Source organism: Harmonia axyridis, chromosome 4 (genome assembly GCF_914767665.1).
Source record: "Harmonia axyridis chromosome 4, icHarAxyr1.1, whole genome shotgun sequence".
Classification (NCBI taxonomy): Eukaryota; Metazoa; Arthropoda; class Insecta; order Coleoptera; family Coccinellidae; genus Harmonia; species Harmonia axyridis.
The window spans coordinates 20,689,814-20,702,381 of record NC_059504.1 but is presented as its reverse complement, the minus strand read 5'-3'; the positions used below and the strand labels follow the sequence as shown (position 1 = coordinate 20,702,381).

At 35.0% G+C, this 12,568-nt stretch overlaps 1 protein-coding gene across 3 annotated transcripts in view; it reads right to left on the bottom strand.

Annotated features, from left to right (window-relative positions):
* The window catches only part of LOC123678199 (probable ubiquitin carboxyl-terminal hydrolase FAF-X), a 31,298-nt gene that overhangs the window by 18,238 nt on the left and 492 nt on the right, over positions 1–12,568 (bottom strand). For all 3 annotated transcript variants that reach the window (XM_045615092.1, XM_045615093.1, XM_045615091.1), the window contains exons 2-9: positions 12,476–12,559; positions 11,709–12,416; positions 10,821–11,144; positions 6,287–7,107; positions 5,179–5,609; positions 3,704–4,188; positions 1,835–2,239; positions 509–859 (exon numbers count right to left, since the gene is read on the bottom strand). In XM_045615092.1, the coding sequence (XP_045471048.1) occupies positions 509–859; positions 1,835–2,239; positions 3,704–4,188; positions 5,179–5,609; positions 6,287–7,107; positions 10,821–11,144; positions 11,709–12,416; positions 12,476–12,526 (3,576 nt within the window). In that variant the 5' untranslated portion in view covers positions 12,527–12,559. The remainder of the gene's footprint in view (positions 1–508; positions 860–1,834; positions 2,240–3,703; positions 4,189–5,178; positions 5,610–6,286; positions 7,108–10,820; positions 11,145–11,708; positions 12,417–12,475; positions 12,560–12,568) is intronic.

Sequence of the window (12,568 nt, the reverse complement as noted above, 5' to 3'; positions counted from 1 at the left end):
AAAGTTCTAGTAATTTGCGGGAGGTTTTAATTTTCTGCTTTAATATGAAGAAATCTGCGGCTGGGGCTCATCGAATGCTCTCAAATACCTATGGTAAGGCCGCTATTAGTGAAGGAACGTGCCGAGAGTGGTTTCAACGCTTCAAGAACGGTGATTTTGACGTCGAAGACAAAAGGTTTTCGAAGATGCAGAATTGGAGGCATTACTTGATCAAGACTCGTGTCAAACGCAACAATAATTTACAGGATCATTGGGAGTGACGCAACAAGCCATTTCAAAACGTATGAAAGTCATGGAAATGATTCAGAAACAAGGAAATTGGGTGCCGTACGAGTTGAAGCCCAGAGATGTTGAACGGCTACTTGCAAGGCAAAGACGGAAGGGATTTCTGAATCGCATTATGACTGGAGACGAAAAACAATATACAACATTATAAGTGGATTAGAATAGACATATTTATAATGCAGATTAAAATTTCATCAGCATTCAAATAAAAAAGACAACTTACGTGATCCGAATGCCCAGGTACAGATCTGAGGGCATTCTTCAAGAACATTCCGGGAGTGATAACAGTTTCACCATTGGCTTCGGTTTCTTGAGGTGTGTGATCTTCACTCAATCTGACTAGTACGTGAGCAATGGAAGTAAGTATCAACTTACTTATCTTGAGAACTACAAGGTAGGCTGCACGTTTGGTGGCGTGGTCCGCGTCAGACATAAAATTGTTCTTAGTCAACATTTCCAAGAAGACGTGCGCAAACCCGCTGGTCATGAAGCAATATTGAAATTCGTAAGTTTTCTCTGATAAATCGAGGGCGGGCATCAGCATGGCATACAATACTTCCAAATTATATAAAACCTGGAAAAGATGGAGAGTTAAGATCTTGTTAATTATGTCCCAAACTACTTAGCTCGCTGATGACAAAATCATGTTACCGTTTAGCCGACGTAAATACGATAATAAATAAATAAATAGTCGAATTTAAAATAAGTAGAATATTTATTATTTTCTGTATCTACCTGCTGAAATCCAAGGTTTGGCAACTTTTGCTCTCCTAGTGTCATCGGTTGTTTTACGTCGTTTGGCGCGCTTGAAGTTTGTTTTCTGAATTTCTGATATATTTAGGTCAATATGGAACTATTGGACATAAGAAGTGCGTTTTTTGTCGATAAACTCACGAATGGAGTGAAATATCTTATCACTGATATGTTTTCATTTCCGCGCGCTTCTTGTCAAATTTGATAGTTCATGTTTGGACAAAATACTTCTTGGAAATGACATGTCGTCGTTGCCGTGAGGAATACTCCTATTTAAGCATTTATGCTAATTTTACAGGAGACGCCAAAAACTTTTTTAAATTATCTTGTCTTATGTATAACTTTGGTGTTCATATATAAAAAATTAGGAATTTTGGATAACATATTGTGGCAATCATAGTCATCTGTATTATTTCAACTTATGACATTTAGATATAAAGAAAGTTACATGAAAAATATTAAGTGTTTCTCGAGGATTTCGAAACGCAAAAATCTGATCCATTCAAAAGAACAAATTTCATCATTATTCTGAAAAAAGGAATGATTCGACAACAATGTAAATAACATCATAATATCGGCCATGTCATAAGATCCTTTCACACCAAAAACTGAAAAAATCGTGCAATCCGTTTCCTAGATAATTGATGCGTCCCATACTTAAAACTCACTCTGTATATTTATTACTCTGAGATCGAGTCTAATCATTTATACCGTTCAAAAATTACAGACAATATTTGGGCAAAATGATCGTCCACTATTCCTCTGGATAAGCACGCAAAAACGATCAGATATTTACCTCAGAAGGCGACCTCTTCGTGAGGAACGAATCCAGACACATCTTGGGTTCACCGGGTACAGAGTTGCTCATCAATATTCCCACCCAATTTTCCATGGTGGTGGTGTCACATGGTATAATCTGTAGTAAAGCCCGCGCCCCGTCTCTGAGAGGGGTAAAACCTAGATCGCTACCCAATTGATATAGCTGACAAAAAAATATTGCATATACGTGATGTGTGGCCATCATGACTCCAGGGAGAAAATTTTCCACCAATTTTCCCGCAGAAATAGCGGAAGGGATAGCATCCGCTTCGATTGTTGTATCGTTGTACGGATGCTGAGGTGAAGAAGTCGAACTATCAGAGCTGCTGTCCTGGGACGATGCCATATTGGAATTAATCTGGATAACCTTAGCTGAGATCAACTGAAAAGAGTAACCATTTTTATTTTTCAATTTGTATGTATAATTTTCACATAAATCATAAAATAAATCGTGTTTTTATTAGGACATTATCGAATTTTTGTATGATTGATATAAATGTTGACCACATTATAACAATCAGTTCTTGGTACTGATAGAATAAAATGATTTCAACCTAGAGAGTTTTGAAGTCATTCAAAGTAGGGCTGGAGATTCTAACATGATTAACCCAGGTTTCCTCATTTTTTCATTGCTTTTTTTGAAGATACTTTTCGAATGTTAATCGGAATACAATTCTTGGTACTCGCTGTTTCATTAATTGATCAGAGAAAGTGAATGAATTATTGAATGTGTGAATAAGTCTTTCCCGTTTTTTGTAAGAGATGGCGCCACCAATACTGTGCGAGTATTTAATGGTTACATATGTCATAATCAAAGCTTATTCATCTGTCAACAATTCCACACTAACACATTAGTTGAAATTTTTTCGCATCATAAATTTTTGAAATCGTGAAAATGTCGCAAGAAGAACTTGCTGAAGCATTGGGAGTTGACCGAACAACCATTTCCAAGCGTTTGAAAGCCATGGGAATGATCCAAAAGCAAGGAAATTGGGTGCCGTACGAACTGAAGCTGAGAGACGTCGAACGGCGTTTTTTCACTTGCGAACATCTGCTTCAGCGACATAAAAGAAAGGGTTTTCTGCATCGTATCGTGACTGGCGATGAAAAGTGGATCCGTTACGATAATCAGAAGCGAAGAAAATCATGGGGACTACCCGGCCATGCATCATCATCGACGGCCAAGCCAAATATTCATGGCGCCAAGCTCATGCTCTGTATATGGTGGGACCAGCTAGGTGTGGTTTACTATGAGCTTCTGAAACCGAATGAAAGGATCACAGGCGAGGTCTATCGACGACAATTGATGCGTTTGAGCCGCGCACTGCGAGAAAAACGGCCACAATACTCCGACAGGCACGACAAAGTTATTTTGCAACATGACAATGCTCGCCCACATGTTGCACAGCCGGTGAAAACATACTTAGAAACGCTCAAATGGGAAGTCCTACCCCACCCGCCGTATAGTCCAGACATTGCTCCGTCTGATTACCATCTCTTCAGATCGATGACGCATGGCCTGGCTGACCAGCACTTCCATTCCTACGAGGAAGCCAAAAAATGGGTGGATGACTGGATAGAGGCCAAACCAGTCGAATTTTTTCGCAACGGGATTCGTATGTTGCCAGAAAGATGGGGAAAAGTTGTAGCTAGCGATGGCCAATACTTTCAATAATTCATTTGTAACCATTTTTTCACAATAAAGGCTCAAAATTTGAAAAAAAAACGGGAAAGACTTATTCACACACCTTATAGTTAATTAATATGGCACACTTTCTTAACCAAGTTTTTTCACAGATATTTCTTCGAGATCACCCCATTTTGATTATTTCTGTTTTGAACTCACCATCTTATCCCTAAGAGATATCTGAGACAGGAGCTTCTTATCGTCAATGGGATCCAGACATTCACCGTTAAGAGACAATTCCAATTTACAATGGATACCGGGTTTGATCCTTCTGGCTATGTTCTTCCTCAACGAAGCCACTGTGTCATTCGAGTGAGTGAACAGCTCCAGATCCTCCACGGGCCTATTGGGACTGGAGAATCTCACAATGAGCGTGAGGTGTTTCCCCCTGCACGCCCTGTATAGTGGTAGTATCTTCCTGTCACCAACAAAAGCGCTATCGCACTCGCTGAGATACTCATGCAACACTCTGATAACCCGACACAATTTCACCGCCTCTGCCCTAATCCGGTTCTGCAACTGATTTGAACTCTCGAACTTCTTGTCGTTGTCGGAGTCCTGCAGTACCCTCACCGTGTCGTAGTGAGCCCTCAGTCTGTCGTAACACTCGGTTATGAAGTTCTCGTGGAACTGCATCTGAGCCCCTAAGACAGAAATAATAATTTGATTGCTCAATAATTGCAACTGAGAATTTTTAAAAATAGTTTCCAAAATTAAAATAATAATATATTTTACCAACGTATCATTTGAACTACTGCTGGGCGGATTTAAAGACGCAAGGACCAGAAAATGACCAATGAAATACAAAAAGCATATCATTATAGAATCATATTAGTATATCTCCAGAGCATATGTCACAAGTGCTTTAAATGTTTTCTTATAAGATTCTATGTATGTGTATTATAAGTAAATTTTTATTGCACCTGCATTATACTTTCAAAAACAATACTGGAAAATAGTTTAAGATCAGGAGTCTGATGTACTAAACTACTTTTCAACTCTTCACTCTTCAAATAAATTACATTGCACAAAAAACATTTAGAAAGGATTTCGGTGTAACAGGCCGTAGCATTGCTCAATTCATATTTTCATGCAACAGCATTATTCTTCACTTTGAGAATTTAACAAAATGCAAAGTAAAAAGTTGCAAATTAGTAAGGTGCCATAAGCCTGAGGACATTTGTTGCTGACAAGCTTATTTGACAGTTCATATAATCGACAATTTCAAAATGGTTATAAATCAAGAATAGTTGTAGTAACTTCACTAATCCAAAGAATCTTTACAAATGTTCAATGAACATTTTTACAATGATCATCAGAAACTAGTAGTAACTTTTATTTTCTGAAAATGATAACATCCTTGTCAAAACTGCAGTTGAAGGGCGTTATTGTAGAATATTTAATACGCTGTGTTTGATTAAAGTGGGGTAAGAATTTATCTATTCAAGTCACAAATTGATTCATGAGACAAATTTCTCTCAGACTTTCTGGCTAAATGACAGATGACACTAAAACTCCAACTGAACAACAAAGAATTTCAAAAATTCCTTTCTGCAGATTTTTAATTGTTCAATTTGAGGCACTTTCTCGATGTAATGTAAAATAATGAAATAATGACTGTAATTGGATTATACCTATTAATTTGGGACCCAGATTCGTGCTGACTTCTTTCAAAATCTCTATCGCCTTCAACGCTATGTCATCTCCACAGACAGTTACTATCTTCCATAAATAATCCAGACCTATGAGATCCAGATCTTCAGTTAGGTGGGTACGTCTCTTCAGTTTGAGTTTTCCCTCCTTCATGTTGACAGCTTTGAAGAACCTCTCGAAACATTTAATACCACTCTCTGTCATTAGGCTTGGGTCCAATTGTAGAATATTATTCTCGAAAAAGTCTTTATTGATGCCCGGATCTAGGTCGGGTTCGTCGCCCATTAACTTGGAGAACCATTTGAAACAGGCCTCTCGGTCAGATTGGAACACCGCATTTTCTGCCAGACACTGCCATATCTGTTTCGCTTGATCGGAACACAGCCACAGCTGGCCGTCTTTCAGGAGAAACCTGAAAATAAAACTGTAAGAAGATGGGTGAATGACAAAAGGATAAATTTTTGCCTATGACTCTAGGCAAGTTTCCCCCTTTTCCTATCAATAACTGATGAAAAAATTTGTCAAATCATATACAACAAATAGAAAGAAAATTTAATATGGGGTACCTCAGGGGAAAATAATGTGCCCGTTCATATGTATATTATAACTGAATGATTTGATGAAATAACGAAGAAATGCAGAATGACAAACTATATGGATGATACATACTTGGTTATGAATGCGCAAGACTTTCTTATGCTTAATACCGAATCAAGCTTGGAGTAATAAACATAGAAGGAATATATGCATTTTCAGTGAGCCACTATTGATTACAATCTGGCCAACCTGTGATATGATATTAAACTCAATTCAGGGACACACCGTAGCGCTGAAAATATTTTTGATCGATAGAGAAGTTGTTTCCTACCCAAGAAACCAAATTTCCAATAAAATCGTACCTTTCATTCTCCGTAAAAGTCTAAGGTAACATCGACCATGGCCCACCTTGTATAAAGGCAAGTAGGTAGGATTTTATATTGCATATGTATTTCCAAAAAAGTGATTAATCATCGAATAAATGAATAATAATAGTTATATGTATGATAATATGAATGAATACAATGTTCACTGTTCCATAAAATCACATACCTTAAGAAATTGAGACGTTCTTGAACCTGAGAAGTGTGACAATATCGACCATCCGGAGTATATGATTCACTTGTCAATTCCGGATTTGTTTTGTACAAGATTCTAAGTCGATCCATATAGCTAGTCAGGCTATTAGTGACCAGAATAACCAAAGAATGCTGATTCTGCAACCTCTCGATGACTTCTTGTCTATAGAAGATGTGATGACTGCGCTGACTGTGACCCCCATTTGTGCTCTGTTCGTATAGGATGCAAATTTCCCTGATCTGCTTAAGGGCGGGCAGAACCCACTTGTCCCCCTTCTTCAACTCGTCTACACACTTGTCCAGCCACACAGTCTTCTGAACATCCCTCTCTTGAGCACAGCTGTAATCCAAGATCTTCACATGGGCAGTGAGAGCTTGATCCATGATCTCGGTAGGCACGTCCTCGGCATGCGCAAGGTTCCAGAAAAGAGTGAGCACCTTGTGCGCCATCACACCGTCCTTGTCATCCTCAGCTAGCCTCCTGATCAGTTCCAGTAGCCTCTCCCTCTGCTTTTTGGACGCGGACGTCCAGCTGTTCTGAAAACACTCGAATATGTGATCCAGCTGCTCCGGGCTGAAGTCCCAGGCCAACTTGGCAAGTAGGTCGTGCACGTTTTTCACAATAGCCTCGTGCTTTCCCGCCTGGGCAGCCCAAACAGCGTTGAGATCTGAGAGGGAAAGGGCCTTTTCCTTGATCACAAACCGCAGGATCTTCTCCAGTTTTTCTACATATTGTGGCTGATGCAACGAATCTCTAAGGACTATCTCAAGCACATGGTTCTCATTTATCCATTTCTGGGAATTATAAAAGATAATTAGACTTAACTTTATTATAGCGCATGAAGGTTGCGCCACAAAGAGGTTTTTTCGCCTGATAAGTTACATTGTTTGATCGGTCTTCTAAATACCATGGAGAATTGGTAGATTTCAAATATTCAAGTATAGGCACTTACATATAATCAGAGAACTGTAATTGAACCAGAATTGTTTATTTCATGCATAATTGATATAACTAATAGCAACGCATTATTCTAGAATGATTCGGGATTATACTGATAATACTACTTCCTCATCGATAATACCTTGATTACATTGAAAGCTTAAAGTGCATTATTGAAAAATGAACCCAAGAGAATGTTGAACATTTAAATTGTTAAAAAAAAAATTTTTTCCCAAATACAACTCATTTTTCAAATTTAATCAGATACTTCTTTATCACTCAAACTGGTTTATTAAAGGATAAAACTTTCAAACATTCAGATCATTCTAGAATTCATAGAATCAATCGCTTTGTTGTCATATTTTTGCCAAATAAACAAATTTTCGTGGAAAAGAAAAATTATTGATGAAATTTGAATCACTCCTGGTACCTTTGATAATAATTTTACTGTAATTATGGAAACTGTCTACTAATATGAATGATTTATGAAAGCCCACTTATTCAACTATTAACAAACTGCAATAGAGCTCCTTAATTACAAAACAGTTTTGCCTGTCTCTATTGTACAGAGGAATTATTTATGTTTCAAGTCTATTTGACGTTTCTGGAGAACGTTTGAACTATTTGAAATCAGAAAAATCGGAATATGATATTGTTTGTAATTCCCTATTCAGCTAAAATATTTTTAAGCACTTCTGGTTATACAAGAAATAAAAAAAAATCAAACAATTTTTTTTCATTTTATTTCTTAAAAATTCTCAAATTGTGGCGTCAGTCTTGATAGTTTTCAGAATATATAAAAAAAAAGAAAATGTCCATAGTCGTTATCATGTGAATTATTTTTGTTATAAATATCCTATACCTTAACTCGATCCACGAGGAATATCGTGCATCTTTTGAATTCAAGAAATATCATCACATCATGTTTCAAATATTGTGCCAAAAATTGATCATAAATTTTGATTTTCAAATTAGAACCCTATTTTTTTATGATTGTTGGATTCTATAAGGATATTTTTCAAACATGATTATGCTCCTTAATCTAGTAATTGAAAAGTTAATCTGGATTTCATGAATTTATATTAACGTAAGGTCAATTTCATTCCATTCGTTTTCTAAATACTCTTTTAGAGGAATACTCTGGGATCATCATAGACCTTTCTATGGTGATCATAGAAATTTAAATGTAATAATTACTTTGCATGTGGCAGGTGTATTCATTATCAAAGCTTGTATTATACCGGGTGATTCAGAAAAACATTGACAAACTTCAGGAGATGATTCCTTACAATATTCTAATATGAATTGTTCGAAATGAATATATATCCGGAAACACTTCGTTTCCAAGATACTAGTTTCATTTTTATTTTCTTTTTTTTTGAATAACTTTTGAAATAGTGACCTTAATTGAGCGAAAATTGGTATCGATAGGTTTTTTTGAGGTGTCAAATTCGAACCTGATGTTATTATGATCTCATTCGTAGGGGCGCCATCTACATGTCTTTTTTTTGTAAGATTAATAATTTTTTGTGCGTACTTCTAGCACATTTTTCTGTAAAATAATCAATTCATCATATCTACGTAAAAAAGCAACAGTTTTGAAAATTTTAAGTCTGATAATCGATAGGTGTTGAAGGTATTACTTGGCATTTTTCACAAAAAAGCTTAGGAAAAGAATTTGACGTTTAAGTAGTTTTGGTTTATTGTAGGGGGCGCCACCTATTTTATTACTGTTTCCTCGCGTGAAGAGGTCATTACTTTTGGGTAAAATTGTAATAATTAGAATCTTGGAAACGCTTCGTTTCCGGAAATATATTAATTTGGAAAACTCATATAAAAAAAATTGTGAGGAATCACCTCCTGAAGTTTTTCATATTCTTTGGAAATATCTTCTTGTTAATCGGTGATAAATGTGGATTTGCGTGAATATGGAATAGATCCAGAATTTCATTATTGGAATAGCAGGGATTCATTTAGTGAAATTATTTTCTACTAGATTGAAACGCATTGTTGAAACAGATTGGATGAAATTGACCCTATGTATAACATAAATCCATTAAATCTTGAAAAACTCTTGAATTATTGAATTTGGAAGCGTAATCATGTGAACACTACCTTTATTTTTCTCCGTAGAATCCAACACAATCATAAAAAATAAGGTTCTAATTTGAAAATTGAAAGTTATGATCAAATATTGTTCACAATTTATGGCACAATATCATCTTGTGATGATATTTCTCAAATTCAAGAGTTGCACGATATTCCTACATCATTCTACTTCGAAAAAGTGAATTGAATTAATGCATAGGATATTTACAGTAAAAATAATTCACATAATAGTTTTTTTTAATATTTTGAAACTATTAGAACTGACGCCAAAATTCGAGGAAGAAGTGATTGAGGGAATCTTGATAACTTTTAAGAAATTGTATTTTTTTTTTTTCATTTCTTGATGGAGCTTCAGAAATATTTTAGCCGAATAGGAAATTACAAACAATATCATATTCCAAATTTTCAGATTTCAAATAGGCTCCAGAAATCCTGTATATATTAGGGTTTAAAAGCTAAAAAAGAAGATAATATATGTCAAATGAAACCAACCCAATAAGGGCCAGTTTCATAATCAGAAGTCTCTTTCACAAATAAAATGTATTTCATTAATCAATTTTATGGTTAATGAAAGCTCTGAAGTGATCTTCATTATAAAGTCCCGATAGTGGCCCTTTATGACAAGTAAAGGGATCCTTTTCTTCACGCATGCTCTATGACTACAAAAAATTACCTCATTCTGTTGTGTCATTTCAGATATTCGTGTTTCGTTACAGTGTGTGTAGAATAACTTCTCTGTTTGTAAAATTAATTTTTCTCCTTAAATATCTAAAATGTTTCCTGAAATAAGTTTGTGTTCTAGTTCTTCCTTGTCTGATGAAGAATAAGAAATATTTTTGAGAAGGCTGAAAATCAACAGGAGGAGGGAACAACATTTTTCATCTTTCGACGATATGTAAAATTTGATTGTTTTCATCTAACAAAAAGAATTATCATATTTGAAAATTTCAAATGGTCTTTCATTTACTTTCACTTCATACACAAAATATACCTGTTTTTCTCCTTTTTGTCAACAAAATTTCAATTTCTATGGAATATTACCAATTGCAAACAATACGAAAAAAAGAAAGCTTTCTCTAAAGGACAGTTGGAATATGTTCATGAAACCTACAATACCAGGACAAGTACTGATTTTTATATAGCAAATTTATTCAGATTAGTTTGTTTCATAAGGGTTCAATAAATTGCCTAAGCATAAATGATTTTTGACTGATATGTGCGAGTTGGAAGCTAGCCTCAAAACAGGTTCTTGGTAATTATTATATACAATAATTGAATTGCTATTTTTTTAGTTAGTTGCTATAAATAAGGGTTTTATTTATTTGTCTCCATATTATTTAGAAGCCTGATAAAACTATTTTATACCTCACTCTAAATTCCAAAAGGCAGATATTGTGACAAAATGATATAGACCTCTAGATGAGAAACAAGCTTTCAAAAACATGAATTATTCACTTACGGCCATCCTTTCTGATGTTAAACAATCATCATCCTCCATTCCATGATGTCTATTTGGGTAGTAAGTAACACTGGAAATCACTTTGTTGATTTCATTCAATGCATTCATTTTACCATTAAAGCTAGATATTTGAAGTTGTCTTAAGATCATTTTTAAGCGAAACCCTTCCAAAGTTCTTATGAGTTCTTCTTGATTTGATACACGAGAAGCCAAGTTTTTGGCAGCTTTTATTATATTCGATATATTATCACTCTTCGCTTCATTTTTTGCTTCTCTTTTCAGTTCATCATCAGTGATCTTGTCAAGAATGGCTGGTATCATTTCCTACAACAAGGTAAATTAAATGAGTGAAAATCAATTTATTTATTACTGTATTAGGCAAGAGTAATAAATGCATAATATTATTACGATTACATATTTTATAAATTCAAGGGATCTATTTTGTAAATAATACATTGATTATTTAGAATGTTTCAGATATTCAGGAGAGAACAATCTACTTTTGGTTCCTAGTTATAACATCTAAGTTTTAGACATCTGTGTTATAAATTTGTGTTTCATAGTTTTTTCACCACATTTTTACAAGAGAATACAATGACTAACACAGAAAAAATTGTAAGACCAGATAATAGAAATAAGCATTTTTTTATCCTAGGAAAAGTACATATTGAATTGAATTGAAAATATTTGTAGCAAATAGGTGAGTGAATTTATTATTCCTAATTACTTATCCATAATTATTTTGACAAATTATTCATGGGCCAAGTTGTTTCTTTCAATTAACACATACCTATAACCATAGATGAGTAAACAGTAATAATTATTAAATACAATTGAAATTTTAAATAACCAGTTGAAGCAACATAAACAAAGAAGTGTTCAACTTACCAATATTGGAAGCATAAATTTGTGAATAGTATGTGGTGTCAAAAACTCATAACAAAAACCAAAGGGCTTGATTAGTGCATACACAATAGACACACTTAGATTGACTCCACTTTGAAATCTCTCTAAGAGTATATGGAAACCATTTAACTCCCCAAATCTGTTGACAAGGTCTACTAGCCAACCCCTGGGGTTCCTTATATCTATAGAAGGTCTAGCATATAATTCCTCCTCTGATAAATTACAGTTTGGCCCGGCTGTCTCACTAGATCTTGCTGAATTGAATGTATGGAACTTTGTACTTGGATTGAAAATCATTGCTAAAAGGTCTAATAATGGGAACCAATCATGAGGCAGTTTAGCAACACACAATTCAACCAATTTTAGGCAGTTTTGTTGGATACAGAAATGAATGTTCGGCTTCCAACTAGAAACAGCATCATCTTGGATTATTTTATTGAAAGAAATGGTCAGACTTTCACGAAAGAATCTTTGACATGCTTCTGATTTTGTATCTAAATTTTTCTTTGCAAGTTCAGTTGAAGCTTTCAGAAGGCATTCTAATTCTTGATCAGGTAAAACTGGAACAACCCATCTTATACTGGAAATCTTTTCATCTAGAGCTGTCAATTGATCATGAGGAAAATCAGGTTCAGTAGTATCATTCTGAACTTGAATTATACTATCAGAAGATCCAGGCACTGCTGGTGTCTGTATGAAAAAAGAGAGTACATTGTAAAGTGGATTTACAGTGGTGAAAGAGCACTCACCTGATCTTCTGAATTATTACTAATATTCTGTCCTTTTGTTGCAACAGTCATTTTATTTGATTCAAGCTGGCATTGTCAAAACTACTACAAAAT